Source organism: Thermobia domestica, chromosome 10, assembly GCF_964235325.1.
Source record: "Thermobia domestica chromosome 10, izTheDome1.hap1.1, whole genome shotgun sequence".
NCBI lineage: Eukaryota > Metazoa > Arthropoda > Insecta > Zygentoma > Lepismatidae > Thermobia > Thermobia domestica.
Window position 1 is genome coordinate 177,684,254 of NC_137463.1, and position 20,327 is coordinate 177,704,580.

At 34.7% G+C, this 20,327-nt stretch overlaps 1 protein-coding gene across 4 annotated transcripts in view; it reads left to right on the plus strand.

The window, feature by feature from the left end:
• Positions 1–20,327, plus strand: part of LOC145662855 (uncharacterized) — a 426,736-nt gene that overhangs the window by 164,467 nt on the left and 241,942 nt on the right. For 3 of the 4 annotated variants that reach the window (XM_081728788.1, XM_081728787.1, XM_081728791.1), the window contains 3 exons: positions 3,339–3,423; positions 8,925–9,204; positions 11,142–11,198. In XM_081728788.1, coding sequence (XP_081584914.1) covers positions 3,339–3,423; positions 8,925–9,204; positions 11,142–11,198 — 422 coding nt within the window. The remainder of the gene's footprint in view (positions 1–3,338; positions 3,424–8,924; positions 9,205–11,141; positions 11,199–20,327) is intronic. The other variant, XM_081728790.1, reaches the window with a different exon arrangement.

Below are 20,327 nucleotides of genomic sequence, written 5' to 3' on the forward strand. Positions count from 1 at the left end.
ATCTCTTGTCGTCTCTAATTCTGTCGAGGAATTTGAAGCTTAAAATATATAAAACGATTATCGTGCCTGTTGTTCTGTATGGTTGCGAAACATGGCCGCTTACTCTGAGGGAAGAACATAGACTGAAAGTATTTGAGAACAAGATCCTAAGACGATTTTTCGGACCCAAGAGGAACGGGAATGGGGAATGGCGGATCTTCATAACGAGGAACTATATAATTTATACGGTTTACCCAACATTGTTAGGGTCGTTAAGTCTAGGAGGCTTAGGTTGGCAGGTCATGTAGCTAGAATGGAAGAAAGTAAAAACGCTTTCAAAGTCTTGACTGGAAGACCAACCGGGAAACGACCATTAGGAAGACCTAGGCGCAGATGGGAGGATAATATTAAGATGGATCTCGCAGAGATAGGAATACGAAGTAGAAACTGGATGCCGTTAGCTGAGGATAGAAGTCAGTGGAGAGCTTTTGTGAACGCGGCATTGAACCTCCGGGTTCCATAGGCCATAGAGTTAGTTAGTTTGTTGGTTAGTTAGTGTAAGCGTTTAACTTTCACTTATAGGACTGAGGTTGTATGAAATGTAAAGAGTGGCCTACTGAGCAAATACCAATTAATTAATTATAATGAAGAAATTAAGTACACAATAATAAATAGACTGTTGTTTAATGTGGAACCTGAACTACTTCTCGGATTTATATCTGCGACAAATATTCCTATCATGAATCAAATGTAGGTGTACACGCGCAGAAACTTTACACATTAGTCAGTGACCAGTTAAGATGTTAAACGGACTTATAGTTTGATGTAGAATCTAAACCTATGTATTCTAATATAGAATTAAACCCATGATTTCCATGCCGTAACTGATGGAAGTTATCGTTAAACTAACCAACCATTGAAGTTTCTTTATACTGTATTGTGTCACTATTAAATAACTTTTTCTGAAATCCTATTAGCAATAATAATAATAATAATAATAATAATAATAATAATAATAATAATAATAATAATAATAATAATAATAATAATAATAATAATTATTATTATTATTATTATTATTATTATTATTATTATTATTATTATTATTATTATTATTATTATTATTATTATTCACAAGTAGTCTATATCAGAAGCCCTGAATCTTAATTTATTTGAACTCATTCTCTGAAGTCCATAACTTGTTCCGTTTAATACCATGTTTTATGTCTTGGATAAAGCAATTTAGAAATAAACAATGGTTAGTTTATTGCTGATAGTTCAACGAGGCTATATAAAACGTGGTCCTACAAACTAACGTGGGATTCGAGCCATATGAGCTCCCATCGGTAGTTGATAAGATATCTTACAACAATCAATTGTTAGTCATTTAGTTTCAACCAATGTTATGTTATACTCGATATTGTGAAGCAGTAATGAAGTTGCTTACGAATTTCGTGACCTGGAAGCAATCAGGTCAGTGAGCTGGTATCACGTAAGTATACTTGGAGACGACGAAACATGGTAATACACATGGAGAATTTGTATGGGGCTGTTTATCTGTTTCTAGCCGTTGCTGCTAGTTTACTCTAAGTGTTACTTTTACTAATCTATAAACTTTATTTATCAGATCTTATAAATCATAGCACTTCTAATATGCAAAAATCAACATGGATCACAAACAACTTCATTAAATTAATTTATAAAGAATACACGATGTGATATTTGAAGTACACAGAGTAACTTCTACTTTTATCTCATGCTACTGTTTAAAATAGCGTCATGAATATAAGTTTCTAAATACTGTGATATATATATATATATATATATATATATATATATATATATATATATATATATATATATATATATATATATATATATTTGGTCTAGGAATTAATTCGTGCGGTTTTACAAAAGATGGCGTAACTAGCTTATTGTCCCATAGTTTCGTTGATCCAAACATGCGTTGAAAACTACTGTCATTGAGCATCTTATTTAGTATATGTCAGTTGCTTGAAGCGGAAACAACAACATTTTTTCTTCAACTGAAAATGGCGCATTTTGTGCCTGATAAAGTGTTTTTGCGGGGAGTTATTCTTCATTGCTTTAACATGAAGAAAAGTGCTACCGCAAGTCATCATATTTTAGTGGAAGTGTTTGGTGACCATGCTCTAGCTGAGCGAACGTGTCAGAAGTGGTTTGCACGGTTTAAAGGTGGTGATTTCAGCTTGGAAGACCAAAAGCAATTTGGACAGCCAAAAGAATTTGAAGATGAAGAATTGAGAGCATTGCTTGATCAGGATTCGTGTCAAACGCAGGACGAACTTGCAGAAGCATTTGGAGTTGAGCAAACAACAGTCTCCAAACGTCTCAAAGCCATAGGAATGATTCAAAAGATGTCTTATTGGGTTTCACATGAATTGAAAAGAAAGACGTTGAAAGAAGAAAAACCGTTTGCGAATTGCTGCTTCAAAGACAGAAAAGGAAGGGATTTTTTGCATCGAATTGTAACTGGTGATGAGAAGTGGATTCATTACGAGAATCCTCAACGAAAAAAGGCCTGGGTGAAGCAAGGTGAACCAGGTCCTTCACAACCGAAACGATATATTCATTGTGCAAAGGTTATGCTGTATATATGGTGGGATTTGAAACGTGTGGTGTACTATGAACTTCTGAAACTTGGTGAAACTATTAATGGACACCGCTATCGACAACAATTAATGCGTTTGAAGCAAGCTCTGGCCTGAAAACGACCAGAATGGAATAACAGGCATAATAAACTTATTTATCAAGATGACAACGCTCGACCACATGTCGCAAAACCGGTCAAAACCTATTTGGAAAATGTCGGATGGAAAGTGTTACTCCACCCGCGATATTCACCAGACACTGCTCCGTCTGACTACTACTTGATTGATTGCATGAATAACGATTTGATTGGACAGCGGTTCACTTCTTCAGAAAATATCGAAAAATGGATCTTTGATTAGATTGCGTCAAAAGATGAGGAATTCTTTCGACACGGAATCCGTAAATTGCCTGAAAGATGGGAGAACGTAGTGGCTAGCGATGGACAACATTTTTGTTAACGTATTCATTTACTTTGTTTTTGAAATAAAGCTTCAATTTTTATTGAAAACCGCACGAATTAATTCCTAGACCAAATATATATATATATATATTTGAAAACGGTTCTGCTTTGATGTTAGTTACCTATTGAAGATGTAACTAAAGTTGTGCGTGTGTGTGCATATGTAGCCTGAATGAGATAAAGTCAAAATAATGTTGCACCAATAATTTTACTTTCAACAATCCTTTTATTTATCATTGTATAACATATTTCATATTTTTTTTTTCAGTTATGATGAAAATTATGAACTAGTCATTGATTTAAGTGTCCCGAAGGCCTTTTTCCTCTTAGCTTACACACAAACAAACTTAAAGGTAAGTCAATAGAGATATACAATATCTATCTATTTCATGTGTTTCAATAAATGAATGTTAAATGTTAGGAATTTATTAAGAGTGTGTATGCATTTTTCTACTAAAGGAATATTATTACATATAATATATATTATTTAATTCTTGAACGACACACTCACAAATCACTGTCACTGTCTAGAAACTTCTCTGCTAGGATACAGAACTTCAGCAGTATATAACAGTTTTGTCAAATTGCTGTGTAGTTTAACAGGGAATTGAAATTGATAGTACAATATAAAGCAGGTGACTCTTTCGTGTTGAAATAAACGCTGAAAATATTTTATTGGTTGTGCTTTAATCAACCAAGTCTGCTACACGTTTTTCTGCCTAAACACTACTTCCACAATCGTTGAAAAAAATGTGTTATTGGTATTTATGTCGTTTAAAGTGAATGTGCACGTATACCAACCTTATATTGTAACAATTTACTGTGTGTTCCAGAAACTATTGTATTCACCATCCGGTGCAATACCTTTTTATTTGGTATATAAAATACATATTTTTGTGAACTTTTACTTACCGTTGATCTAGTTGGTTCTGCTTGATCCTAAATTTGGATGTGCCGGCAGTATTGCTTGGGATGTGGCACTATTTTTCCAGTTAGAAACTCAGGCATTGTGCTGTAGTAACCGCACTAAACATACAGACCATATATATCGGTATGAAATTTTCTCAATGCAGTGGACTGTCGTAGTCGGAAATAGACAGGGACTTATAGGAGAGCTTTGTAATCATTCATTTAAGAGTCTCTGATTTGAATCATAAACTACCTACCTCCAGCTGCAATAGTACTCTCGCGTGATTTTGGGATTTCTGCAAAGGTATGATCAGTGGAAATCGTATTTTATACGAGGCGAATGTGCACTGTAACTGATTTGTAAGGGAGTGAAATATTTTCTTCATAATTTACAAAGTAAACACAAATTAGTATTTGGAAACCGTTAAAGTCATTTAATTGTATTTTTCTTATTTCTTCGTTCAGAAGGATTCTGTTTTAGTTTATACCGATATTTCTTCACATTCGCTTCCCTTATTGTTGTTTATGTGTTAGTGTGTTTTTGTAGAAGGCAGGTTACATTGGTACATCTCTCATTCTCTTTGCTCACGTCTGCCCAAAGCAGATTCTTCGTGAAGATGTTGCCACGGGATTACTATGAATAGCGTAAGAAGTCTCATGAATGTCTGAGTATATTGTTTAATTTCAGGGTTAAAATTACCTAGATTTGTCCCCAGCTCAGCCTATTGCAAAAAACCCAAATCTGATGTGAGAGTGACCGATTACCAATATCCCGAACAAAATCTAAACAAGACAGATGTACTACAATATCGTGCAATGAAATAAAATAATACTGTTTTTTGCAAGTATAGAAACTCACCATCGGATTAGTGTTAATGGCCTGTCTCATTTTCCTATAAACAAGTTTATCACCTATAGAATCTGTTGAATGGCAGTCGATTAGAGAATCCATGATAATATTATATGTAAATGAGATAAGACAAAATCTTAGTATACCACGAAGTCATGAGAATGGCTTGCATTTAAAGCAAGAAATCAGATAAAGTGGTTGCAATTTAGTTACTGAACCATACTTTGGTTTCCTTACTCGTGAGGAATTCTTGAAAACTGAATATTTTCAAATAAATTTTACTCAATATCTTATCTATTTTCTTCGCGACCAAGTACTATTTCTTGAATTGTAAATATTATCACTGTACTTGACCTAGATAATTCAAAGTATTTCAAAAATAGCAACGAATCCTAAAAATCATAGTAGTGTATTCATTTGTACTACTCAGTTGCAGCTCGTCTGCTACGCGTACTACCCCCTCTTCCTCTTGCACCTCTTTCGGTTCCACTATCGTCAATGGTGCGTCACCTCTCCATTACTGGTTTCTTTTTCTTTTTTTTTTTTTTGCTACACCTCTGAGGACACTATTTGTAGTGTGATGTGCATCTCTATCAAGGTTTCGGCCTTCCGTTTCTGTTTCTTCGCAAACATGCGTTATGTCAACCTGTGATACTTGTACACAAAAGACGGTATGGTTATGCAACCACGCACTTCTCTCGTCATCTTGAATGCGCTTACGATATTTCATTACCACTTCAGCCGTTTGTTTATGTGTGCGTGCACATTCCATACACATACCTCACCTCACTTTGTCCTCATGAATTCCAGGAAATGCTTCGTGACCTTTGGGGAATCTCTTTAGCTCGCATTGTCCAAATCTCATTGTTGTATCCTTGGACAATCCCTGTTCTGTTTCTTTGTTGGGTTTAAAGTTCATTTTCCCACGCTTTTTGACGTCCGTAACTTGCGTAGAAGACCGTGCTAGTCACTTTACTGCATAGTTCTTTTTCTTCTTTTTCATGTGTAGAATCACCTCCCAAGTTTTGTAAAGAACCTTTGGTCTCACCCTATATATATCCAATTAAATCCAACACTAATGGTTTTTAAGCCCATACAAATACTACATTACAGATAAAGCAGTTACCCTAAACTGATGTTTTTACAGTTTTTTGTCACTATAAGCAACACTGTTACTAAAACGGCATTTTCTCGGTGTTAGTTTATTCAGAATACAATTTATATTCGGTCATATGAGGCTTTCTTGCATAACGTCAGAGAGTTTACTTTAACTTGCAATTGAAAGATCGGGCTACATCTTAATGTATATTTAAATATATGTAATGAGGACAATTAATTATATGTATTTATTTACTACAAAATTTATTTTACCATGAGATGAGATAGAATCAGGAACCTCAACCACCTTTTACTCTACTTTCCTCCAATTTTCATTGTTTCTCTAGCAATCAATACGGCAAAAAGTATATTTTACCGTTTAAAAGAATGACACGCAAAGACATTTTATAAGCCAATGTGTCACACTTCCAATTTTGTTTTTTCTCACAGATCAATAATAGCTTGTAACTTTGTCAATACACTTTTGCTTTTTCTATTTACATTGTTATCTAACAGCTATTAATATAAATACATCACTCATACATATGGGAATTATATTGCTTTAATCTCATTTTACATTAAGAGTAAAGATATATATATATATATATATATATATATATATATATATATATATATATATATATATATATATATATATATATATAAATATCGAGGATTCCAGGGTTTTGTTCCCGCACCATCACACTTCCATTATTGTTTTGCATTGTTTCTTGTTTAATGAGTCTATTTTATAAAATCCTCTATTTCAGGGCCATTTCATACCTTTGAAATCATTCCTATTTTAACCTCACAGTTTTTACTTTGTTTCTTTTTCGGGAATGTTTTACTTTGCCTAATTAGCTCGAAATAGGAATAAAATGCATAATTTAGGGACATTTTGGGTTCATACATGTTACTGGTTGTTTGTGGTGCTATTTTTATTTGAAGTAGGTTAAAATTGTTCTCTTATACACACATTTTTATGTCATATACATAAGATGTAGGGATAATGAGTACTACTGTGCATGTGATATATTCGGGAACTGCTTCCCTGAAATCTACGACAATTCATATAGATATTCGATCTCTAATAGTCACTTGGTTTATTTCCCTCCAGAAATCCATCCCATCAAATTTGTCTCCCTCTGGAGGGGCTCCGGGTAAAAGAACACAATCCAAATGTATCTCGGAAATACTATAGGGGATAAGAAATAAGTGTACGAAGTTTTGGTTTGATAGTGAAATAGGTATAAGGGAAGAGGTTGTATACCAATACACTCTGTACATACAAAACCGAACCTATGACCTGACCTATAAAGGGAACATAATACAAAAATATATAAAAACAATACTATTTATGCCGATATCAAGAATTGTAGCACATTCTCTGTAAAATGAAGCAAGTACAGGGAAGCAAGAAATGAGGAAGCAGGAGAACCCGGAGAAAAACACGGAGAACACAAAAAGTTCACTGGGCGCGAGCTGGTATCGAACCTGGAACCTCAGACACTAGAAGCAAATGCTCTACCAGTGAACAATCGCGAATATTCTTCCCTGGGTAATAATGACTGAAAACAATAAGATTTTCCACTTCAGACTTTGTGGCTTAAATTTTATGAGAGCACTATACATTTCTGCAAACTATTTCTCGGCCCTCACGAACATGTAACTTTTCTGATTGTTACAATAATTAGTATTGGAGTTGTAGAGCCAAACATTCGACAGCAAAAGACAATACTGGCAGTGTGCTTTGGAACTGCCAAGGGTTTCCGCAATTCAATTGTAATTACGAGTTTCTTAGCATTTTTGCTTAGAGTTTCACTGTTTAGGAGGTCTTGCAGGGCTTGAGCTCGTCTTTGATGAAGTTGCAGAATATTTTCGATAGCCATTACTTCATCGTCTTTCCCTTCTGATCTTAAAAGATCAATTTTATCCTTCGGCATATCACATACCTTACAAGTGTCAGACTTTGACCATTTAAATTCATTGCAAAAAAAACTATATTAAATTCATTGAAAAGGATTTTCCGTAGGCATGTTGACTGACTTAATTTCGAATGTTTCTTGCCAGCACCGTTGTAAATAAAGATCTTCGTATAATCAAGAAATTGATAAAACACAATCCAAAATATTTTTCACTGATTGTCTGATCTATTGTAGTGGCTTTGGTAACTTGCGATACCCTTGGCGTGATCTCTGACAGACTGATATCGACTTGCGTCTATTCTGTTTTTCCTATACTTATATGTCTTCGCTATCCATTCTGAATGTTGCACTTCTTCTTGAAACTTTAGAAACAATAGCGTCAACTCTTTCTTTTGAATTTTGTAATCCATGAACACTCAGAAATTCATTTAGCAAATCTGATATCTTCTCCACTTACTTTTACTATGTATTCTGCATTAAATTTTCATGAAGAATTACATTTTAGTTTTTATAAAAAGATACGGTCTCTTCTTACTTTAATTCAATCACATAAGTAAATATGTTGTATATCATATGATCCAGGATCCCAAAACTTATGAAAATTTTCTACTTCTCCACCTAGTAGTTTGGATCGACACGATTTCTTGTATGAATATGTGAGAACAACAACAATCTTAGAAACACATTTCTTCGAATGTTTGCTGCGGTATATGCGCCCTTCGTTTATCCTTCTCTGCCTCTTGCTTTTGGCATGTAATGAAGGGCTTCGTTTCCTCCACCGATTATGTGGTATATTGTGAAAAGCTCTTTTGGTTCGTCGTGCAGTACATTGCATATCAGCGGCAGTTTCACTCGAGTTTCAACGAGATGCAGAATTAAATAAATTTAAGATAATGTACATTTCAATCAAATCACAAAGTGGTGTGTTGTCGATTATCGTTTTACTACCCCAAAAATATACTCTTATTTTTGCCAGTTCCTTAACATTCAACGCTACGTAGTAATTAGTTTTATTTACTGTTCAGTTTTAATTTTTGTAGTATTCTGTTTAATGTAAGATTGTTTTTCACAGACTTTTGTCATCTCACCTTACGAGTTCCCACAAACTTCAAAGAACTATGCAATCTATCCTGGCGGTGGTAGTTTATTAGGCTATTTAATAGATTTATTTGCAACATCCAATACACCTGCTGTCAAAAAGCTGACTATAAGCCAAAGGAAGTGCGCATTTATGGATGAAATAAGATTAGATATTAGTCCAGTGTATACAAAAGTGGGTTGTGAATTACAATGTAAGTTTGAACCTTTTATGAAGAAGTGTGACTGCATACCGCACATATTCTACAACTACGGTAAGTCAGAACAACTTTATTATTTAAAAAAATATATATATCTCAAAGATGTAAATCTTGAATAAAAATTTCTTTATGTGATTTATATGCTTACCTTTGCGGGTAGTATTATCTATATGCATACTTTCAGTGAACAAGTTGTTCGTAAAATATGATCACAGTATACATTCATATATATAATGAAATGGAATTTTCCAGTTCAATGTCCGACGATTATTGCCTCAAGGCTAAGGGAGATAAATGATTAAGTTCAGTAAATGAAAATGGAAGAATTGGTGGAATGAGAGTGTGTGAGTAAACGGGAGTACCCCGTGATAACTCATGGACATGATGTTGTCCACCCCAAATTACTTGAGTGGGAATTGAATCAGGGACCCCACACACCAGAGATAAGTGCTCTGCCACTGACAAGGTACATTCGCGAATTGTCCCCTCGGGAGTCGTGTAAAACTGACTCAAATGCATAGTTCTCCGCGGCTCAATGTATAATGTAATAATTTTAGCGACTCATACCGGTAATTTGCATATTTATGGGCCTTTATATATCCGGAATTAGCCATACACTACTATAACACTCGGACACAAAATTGCTTTTAATTTCATTAGATGTAACTGGACATGAATGTGTGCATATGCTAAACAAATTGGATCAAGTACTGCTTCTTTGTCACATGTTATCCGCCACGGTCTCCGTTTTGGATCCGCCATATTGGATTTAACTGCCGGTTTTTCAAATGGAAATAGGTGCAAGTGATACGCCATGGTCATGCACAATTTTGCCGGAAATTCATTGGCGTAGTCAGTTTCACCGTAGCTTATACCGTTTTCAAGGTATTGCATGTTAAATCCCTCCAGGCACTTCTCGAATAGACATTGCAGAGTAATATCAGTTACGTTTACTTTTTTAATGTTGCCAGTTAAAACAATTTCTAACTGGAAAAATACTGCAGATATAAACAAACTCTTTACAGCATTGGTATCATAATCTTATTACATTTCTGTGAGTGATTGTTACTATTTGCATATTATACTATAACAAGGAAGTATTTTATCACGGTCAAAATGTGTAATGTAAATCCAGATATGATCAGATTTGGGTGAAAACCCTACCATTTCCGTATTGACGTCTATGTGTCCATATGTATGTACGTTCACAGAATCTTTCGTCAACGATAAATCAGGTAGAAAGATTACATATATACACTTGGTTCAGAACAACTTTCTATTTCGTTCAATATTCGTGAATTTTCTGACATTTAACATGCAATACCTTGCAAACGGTACAAGCTACGTAAAACTTGCTACAACAATGAATTTCCGACAAAATTGTACATGAATATGATGTATCATTTGCTCCTATTTCCGAAAGTTGAATCCAATATGGTAGATCCAAGATGGAGGCAGGGGTGGGTAATATGTGTTAGAGACTCAATACTTGATACAATTTGTTTTGCATATGCCCACATTTATGTACACTTACATCTAAAGAAACTAAACACAATTTTGCGTCCGAGCGTTATTGTAGTGTATGATTGAATTCTGGATATATGAAGGCCTATAAATATGCATATTACCGGTATAGGTCGCTAAAATTAGTACAATACACATTGGGTTGCTGAGAACTTGCATTTGAATTAATTTTACATGAATCCCGAGGGGACACTTCGCGAATGTATATATATATATATATCTTGTGAGTCACCATGCCTATATGTATAAGAAAAATCAGTACTATTTTTAAAAATTGGTTTTAAAAATTATTTTTAAAACATGTTATAAACGTTATTGTCAATAACATGTAAAAGATCGAAATTTTAAGCTAAATTTATATATAATTTTAAATTTAAATACAATGCTAAAGTTACTTATCCAAAATATGTATACAAAGTTGTATTATGATTACCAAACCAAACAAAACTTCTTGTATGCTTTCACAGGAAAATACAAAGAATGTGACGTTAATGGACTTCAATGTTTTGCTGAAAATATTCAAGGTAAGTTCTACATTGTTCTTACTCAGCTCTTTTAAAATTTTAGTTCATTGATTGTAACAATTGAAAAAAAAAATGTGTAATCACTCAAGTTGTGACTATATCGGCGTATACATGACAAGCACATAAATGCACACACAAGCTCTTAAGTACAGTAATTCAGTTCAGAATCAATATCTAGTTGTTATGTTTTTAGATTTAATTCATGAAGATAGCGAATGGACATGGATCTATGCATAAGTTGTCTGATGCCTTGAAGATTCTTCCACCAACATCTGTGTTTTAATTATAAAAAAGAAATAACGCTGGAAGTTCATAAGGTGGAAAAGAACTGTTTCCACGATAATCACGATCAATAAACATACTACACTCTATGTACAAAGATGTAGATACATGAAAAATGTATTGTATTTTACTCAACTCAATAAATGACTACTTCTGATATATAAAAAGTATGTTTCCATGATTCTCATCAAAAACGTTAGACCATCGGCAGCAAAATTGAAAAAGACAAAATCTTCATGATTGTCACTTGATTAAGACATAACAATAGACCTGATTAGGCGTAGGCGTAGAGGTATAGAACGAAGGTGCCTCGACCAGTTAATATATGTGAGTGGATAGGAAAGGGTTGTTGAGGCGCTCTCCACCAATTATTAGATAAGAGGGACGTAAGCCCCTTATCTGACTTTCCCATCTTTTGAAAAAATATATTTTGGGAAGATGAGCTTCAAACGAAAATCGACGCCGGTTCCACTTCTTGAGTTCTGAGTCCGTTAGGAAATGAAATTTGAACCAAGCCTGGCTCCTTAAGTTTAGTAGCCTGTTGATCTTAAAATCAAGTAATCATCTAAATCCCAGAACACTGGTCACTGATGACCGGGAATCAATACAGAATCGTGTTAAGGTTATACCTTTTCTATTAGCTGAAAGAGCATAGATGTTACACGTTGGTGAACGTAGAACGTCTCGGAAATATTGTAAGTAATTAGGTACACTTGCGAATCACGTCATACTTAAAATGGGATGGGTATTCATATGCGATCTTCAAACAAACTTAGACGACTGAAATTAAAATTCTTAAGTAAGTGATTACATCTAATTGTATAACGCCGGCTTATTCATTAGTTTCTATCTTTTCTTCGTGACTCACAAATTTTTAACTTGAAAATTCAAAGCTCTTGGCTTATTGAAACACTTTACGTTAGTCCATAAATTATTACTGAAATCTTGCTTGATTCAATGTCATTACTCATTACTCACTATAAAATGGAAATATCAGTCTTATTTCATAAAGATGAGCAAATGTTTTCACTAAAAAATTAAAAATTGAAATAATGATTGAGAAGTCTTGACTTAATTTGTAATACTGATTAATTATATTGATTACAGCTTCCTTTCGAAAATGTAGTCGAAATGAGAAAACTAAGAGCAATGAAAATTTTAAAAAAAAGGTAATAGTGGTTACATAACAAAGTTACTACTGCCTACTTATTCTGTAAATTCATGAAATTAAATTAAAACTGATTCTAATATGGTTCTAATATTGAAATTATTCTAATATGGTGGTAGCTTGGAAACAATGTTCACCAACCAATGCTATCATAATCTTAGTACATTACTTTCGATCCAGGAAGAGCATAGTTAACCAAGTCTGTTGCCAGGTGGAGTAAATATCTTATTGGCTTTCTTGACAATGATTAACTGAGGTACCAGTATCTCACTCATCGCTAACACCGAGAATTCTCTGAGTTTGACGCAGGACTAAGTTAAACAATACCATTATTAACGCTTACGTTGTTCTTCGATGTTGTCTCAAGAAAAAAACATCACACAACCCTAACAGCACAAGATGTGCTAGGCATGTGCCATTTAGGTGTCCCAGCTACTTCTTAGGTACCCGACACTTGGCACATATGATATTCATGTGCTAAAGTATGTACTTCAGGTACATACACTTTTAGTTACTTGGTACACACGATTGATATTTGCAACTATGTACCACAACTATAGCATTTAATACCTGCCTCAGTTTCGTACTCTAACAATCATTTGTTTTTATGTCGTCACATATATCTGTCATGTTCTAGGTATTATCTGTCAGAAAAGTAAATGTACACCTATTTTTGGAGTATGGCATTCCTGCGCTCCATCCGTGGAGAGTATGAGAATTAAAATCAATCAAATGTTTACTGAGGGGCAAGAAGAAAAGTCTAATCTGAATAAGACATTGCAGAGGGGCACAAGCTGTGAATACGAATAGTGCATAGTGTAAATAAGGGACGACACCGAAAGAGAAAACCAGAAACAGGTGCTAAACGCAGAAAAAAGAGTAAAAATTGTCGAAGAGGAAACATAAAACACAAATACAACAAGTAAACGTTTATCACGCCATGATCTTGGTGTAATGGTTATGGTGCTGGCTTACAAATGCAAAGGACGCCAGTTCGAATCCCCGGCAAGGACGTTTTTAAAAAATTTTATTAATAATACATACAGCTCATGAGAAATGCTAAAAGAAGTCGTATACAATTTCTACATGTCTTACACCTCTCGACCACGTTTCTACGTTAGCAAGTAAGAGGCTTGTGTTTAAGTTAGGCTGGTCAATACGTTTTGCAAAGAGGCCCGGTTTAGCTTTGACGCAGCACAGGTGCGAGAAGGGAGAAGGGAGCAAAACACTTTTTCTCTCTCCCTCTGTGTGTCTATTTATCTATCTATCTGTATATATATGACGCTATTTGCGAATACCATAACCACCCTAATTTTCAGCGGATTGAGACGAAACTTGGCACCAATATTAATTGTTGAAATATCTTGATGAGTTCGTTAACCAGAATAATCAGATGAAAATGTTCAAATGGCGCCCCTTCAAACTCTTAAAAAGTTCCAAGGGTACCAAATTTCGCCCATAAATAGATATTCAGAAAGTTTGAATAACCTTTCCTCTTTTACTGAAATATTTGTGTGCAGGGACTTATCCTCTTTCATTGAAATATTGGACCCGATTAATCGCCTAAAGAAGGTTCATGCCCTTTCGCTACGGTCAGGCTCTTTTTTGCGTGAGGGGGGTAATTTTCGTATCGGAACAAGATGATTGTTAGTGATGATATGAAATTACACATTGAAAGTGAAGTAACTTGTGAAACGTGTTATTTGAAAGAATAATATAATAAATGTGCTTTCCCTTAACACAGAGAACTGTAAATTATGTATTTCGAGTTCGGGAGCGTGGATGGAGAGAAGTGTTAGTTGATTTGCTTTTTAGTAACACATTGCATTGCGAATAAAGGTAGGCAACATTAGTTGTAAGTAAAATAATAATAATAATAATAATAATAATAATAATAATAATAATAATAATAATAATAATAATAGTAATAGGCGTTTTTTGTGGCAAGGCGATATATTTCTCAATTCTTCTTCAAACGTAATGATTGTAACGCCATATCTCCCTTACAAACAAAATATTAGCAATTTATATCGAGAGAACGGGAAATTGTATAGTGATGGGAGCAACGTTGGACAGTATGCACTCAAAGTACTCACAAAAATAAGCGATTTCAATGCAAATTGAACGAAGAGTCATTGTCATGGGGAGTCATGGGGCCACGGCAGAGCCCTCTTTATGCAAAATGTCGATAACTTATATCGAGAGAACGGGAGGTGATAGTGGGATGAAACCAACGTTGGCCACCGTGCACCCATAAGGCGCATCGAAGAAACTAGGAGGGCGCCAGGCAGCCTTACTTATTTTTTCATAATACTATAAAATTATATTGTTAAACACACGAACGAGTTAGTTAATAATATTTCATATTACTATTATTATTATTATTATTATTATCAACAGCGTCTTTTCATTACGTGTGCATGTTTGACATAAAACCAAAGAGAAGATCGTCATTTGTAGAAAGAATAAGAATAGCAAGTTACTTTAACTGTGAAGGACGGCGAAAAATACGAAAAGAGTGACTAGCTATAGCGAAAAGAAACAATACTTTCTCTCAAATGGATAAAAAATCTAGCCGAGATAGATTCGAACTCGTATGGGCGGCGCGAAAAGTCAGTGCTTTGTCCACTTTTTTTAACTTACTCACTGAACGTGTTTCAGTAACTTACTTATTGCTAATTTTACTTGCTTCACTCGTTTAACTTGCTTTTTGTAGTAAATTATAACGACAGGAACACGAACACAGAAACATCGAGGAAAGTTAAAATCATAAATGCTCTCCCGCCGGGAATCGAACCCAGGACACCATACATCAAAGGCGCACGTGCTAGCCACTAGACCACCGTAGAGGGCACCACACACACCCTGTGTCATTAGAGATTACGACCACTGTATTGCCAGCTATCACTTCTGTGGGTTGTGTACTATGATCAAATGTTCCTTCTTTGCTGGAAGAGTTAAACCTAAATTCTATGTAATACATGAGGTATTTAGACCTACATGCTCTTCATATAATGTAATAAAAAGGCCATGCTGGGAATAAGTAAAAGAACATTCATTGGACAAAACGGAAACTATTGGCATCAGAAATATTTATCTACGAGGCATGCGCAGTATTATATTTCAGGAGAGTTACTGTTTAGATCAATAAACGAAGAAAGGGGTATAAAAAAGCAAATATGTCGCGTCAACGAGTTCGACCAGAGTTGACAGAGGCGGAAGCAGATGTGCAATAATACAAAAACTTGGTTAAACTGATAATTGGTTCTGTATCCTGTAATAGATCGTATCACAACCTTACGGGAAAGCAGAGAAAGACTTACTAACGCTATCATACAGTAAGCTTTAGTAACACGATCATATAGACACAAATGGATATAACTGTTAGTACTACAACTTAGATTTAACGAAAGCCGTTTAGATATTCAGTGGTTTGCAGGGTTGTATAAGACACAAAAAGATAAGACACGATACAATTCTTCATATCTCAGCTTCCAGTAGCTAGATACATGCAATTTCTGGTTAGATACTGAAACTCTTGTCGGATTTTAGTACGTGACGTATTGCAGAATACAAAATGTTTTGCATTACTTGTTTGTTTGTAGACAACTACTAGCTTAGTGTTTAGAATGGTTGTGTATAAAATAGGGATAGCCAATTCCGGAATTATTACTTTCCTGACTCCCGAAAGTAAAACCGAACAAATTCCGGATTTTTTAAATTCCGATTTTGGAATAATTCCGGAATTTGGAAAAATCGGGAATTTAGAAATTTATGATTTCGTTAACATTCCGGAATTCGAGAAAATCTGTTTTTTAGAAATCCGGAATATTTCTCAATTCCGGAATTTTCTAAATTAAGGATTCTTTCCGAGTTTCGGAATTCCTCTGAATTCCGGAGTTTAACTGAATTTCATAATTTTCCCAAATCCGGAAAGTGAAAGTTCCGCTTCAAAAAAATTAAATTTATTTTGGTTAATATGAATCGTGACGGAAATAAGTCTTTGACCAGGTAATGGCGACTGCTTTGAAAGAAATGGAGAGTATGAGAATTCAATCTGTCATATTTGTAGTTTCGTGTGGAGAAAAAAACAAACTTGTGAACCAACGGTTTAAGAACAACTCAAATTATTAATGTAAACTTTGCCCACATCATAAAAGAAATACGAAAGACATTTTGAATCGATGAAATATAACACAAATTTGCTACCGGAGACAAAGAAACCTAACGTAACCAGACTAAAGACGAATCGTTTACCACGTAGCCATCACGGTTCAGTGATCAAGGTGCTTTTGCGAATGCACGTCGCAATTTTTTTTACTTTAGGATTTTTGTTGGCGATTGATCGGCGATGACATACCTTTTGTAATATTCAGATACTTGAATACTCGGATGTTTCAATACTTGAACTATTAAATCTTCAGGAATAATAATAGTAATAATAATAATAAACTAATAATAATTGTTATTATCTCGTAGAAGATTAAAATCAAGGAGTTAATTATCGCTCAGATAATACCATTACAAGCAGAAGCGTGACATTTGGAAAGAATATTTCGGTTTGGTTCAATGTTGCCCACGAGAAGAGGAATTTCTCATCTCGTTTCTAAAACAAACAAAATAACTAGAGCATTAACATTTTACATTCGAGACGGGACAAGGCTAACTCAAAGTTTTCTTCTCGCTTTGGAGATGAGAATCGAGAAGAGACGAAAAGTACCGTAAACATTTCCCGTCGTGTCTCGATTCTCGAAATAGTGTATGTCCATTCTTTAAGTAACAATTGCTCTGTAGACTGAATCTCATAGGCTATTTCGTTACATTGTAATTCAGAGCTCATTAAATTATGCTCTGTGTATGTATTTTTGTAGCAATGCTTTTATATTTACCTCTGCATATCCTAAAAATTAGTTTAGTATATGCCTTACTGTTGCGTGATATTCAGCTATATTTATTACAGTTATTTTCCTTAAAACATACAGTAGAATACTTTCTACATGAAACTCCAATGGAACGCTCTAGTTTAAAATGTTGGTAGTGGCAGAGGTGTGTCTTGAAAGTACGGAACCCTTTCCCCGAAATCTCTACTTTTAAGTAAGTTTTGCCAAATTATTAATTTACTATTATTACTATTATTATACCTGAAGATTTAATAGTTCAAGTATTCAAACATCCGAGTATTCAAATATCTGAATATAATAAAACGTACGTCATCGCCGATCAATCGCCATCAAAAATCCTAAAGCAAAAAATAAATTGCGACGCGAAAGACTAGCCCCTTGACCGCAACGCTGTAAACGATTCGTCTTTAGTCTGGTTACGTTAGGTTTCTTTGTCTCCGGTAGCAAATTTGTATGTTATATTTCTTCGATTCAAAATGTTATTCGTATTTCTTTTATGATGTGGGCAAAGTTTTAATTAATAACTTGAGTTGTTCTTAAACCGTTTGTTTAGAAGTTTGTTTTTTCTCCACACGAAACTACAAATATAACAGATTGAATTCTCATACTCTCCATTTCTTTCAAAGCAGTCGCCATTACCTGGTCAAAGATTTATTTCCGCCACGATTCATATTAACCAAAATAAATTCATTTTTCGGAAGCGGAACTTTCACTTTCCGGATTTCGGAAAATTATGGAATTCAGTTAAACTCCGGAAATCAGAAGAATTCCGAAACTCGGAAAGAATCCGGTATTTAGAAAACTCCGGAATTGAGAAAAACTCTGGATTTCGAAAAATTCCGGATTTTTCGGAATTCCGAAATGTTAACGAAATCGTACATTTCTAAATTCTCGATTTTTCCGAATATTTCCAAATTATTCCAAAATCAGAATTTTAAGAATTCCGGAATTTGCTCGGTTTTACTTTCGGGAGTCCGGAAAGTAAAAATTCCGGAATTGGCAATTCCTAACTTATACACAACCTTTCAGAACACTAAGCTAGTAGCTGTCTACAAACAAACAAATAATGCAAAACATTTTGTATCCTGCAATACGTCATGTATTAAAATCCGACAAGAGTTTCAGTATCTAACCAGAAATTGCATGTATCTAGCTAGTGGAAGCTGAGGTATGAAGAATCTTTTTGTGTCTCATACAACTCTGCAAACCACTGAATATCTAAACGGCTTTTGATAAATCTAAGTTGTAGTACTAACAGTTACATCCATTTGTGTCTATATGATCGTGTTACTAAACCCTACTGTATGATAGCGTTAGTAAGTCTTTCTCTGCTCTCCCGTAAGGTTGTGATACGATCTACTACAGGATACAGAATCAATTATCAATTTAACCAAGTTTTTGTATTACTACACATCTGCTTCCGCCTCTGTCAACTCTGGTCGAACTCGTTGACGCGACATGTTTGCTTTTTCATACAACTTCCTTCGTTTACTGAACTAAACAGTAACTATTCTGAAATATAATACTGCGCATGCCTCGTAGATAAATATTTCTGATGCCAATAGTTTCCGTTTTGTCCAATGAATGTTCTTTTTCTTATTCCCAGCATGACCCTCTTATTACATTATATGGAGAGCATGTAGGTCTAAATACCTCATGTATTACACAAAATTTAGGTTTAACTCTTCGAACAAAGAAGGAACATTTGATCATAGTACACAACTCACAGAAGTGATAGCTGGCAATACAGTGGTCGTAATCTCTAATGACACAGGGTGTGTGTGGTGCCCTCTACGGTGGTCTAGTGGCTAGCACGTGCACCTTTGATGTATGGTGTCCTGGGTTCGATTCCCGGCGGGAGAGCATTTTGATTTTTAACTTTCCTCGATGTTTCTGTGTTCGTGTTCCAGTCGGTATAAGTTATTAGAAAAAGCAAGTTAAACGAGTGAAGCAAGTAAAATTAGCAATAAGTAAGTTACTGAAGCACGTTCGGTGAGTCAGTAAAAAAAGTGGACAAAGCACTGGCTTTTCGCGCCGTCCATTCGAGTTCGAACCTATCTCGGCTAGATTTTTTATCCATTTGAGAGAAAGTATTGTTTCTTTTCGCTATAGGTAGTCACTCTTTTCGTATTTTTTCCCCGTCCTTCACAGTTTAAGTAACTGGCTATTCTTATTCTTTCTACAACTGATGGATCTTCTCTTTGGTTTCATGTCAAACATGCACACGTAATGAAAAGATGCTGTTGATAATAATAATAAAAATAATAATAATAAAACGAAATATTACTAGCTAACTCGTGTGTGTATTTGACAATATAATTTTATATTATTATGTAAAAATAAGTAAGGCTGGCTGGCGACCCCCTAATGTTTTCGATGCGCCTTATGGGTCCACGGTGGCCAACGTTGGTTCCATCCCACTATCACCTCCCGTTCTCTCGATATAAGTTAACGGCATTTTGCATAAAGAGGGCTTTGCCGTGGCCCCATGACTCAACATGACAATGACTCTTTGTTAAATTTGCATTGAAATCGCTTATTTTTGTGAGTACTATGAGTGCATACTGTCCAACGTTGCTCCCATCACTATACAATTTCCCGTTCTCTCGATATGAATTGCTAATATTTTGTTTGTAAGGGAGATATGGCGTTACAATCATTACGTTTGAAGTACAATTGAGGAAGATATTGCCTTGCTACAAACAACTATTGATATTATTATTATTATTATTATTATTATTATTATTATTATTATTATTATTATTATTATTATTATTA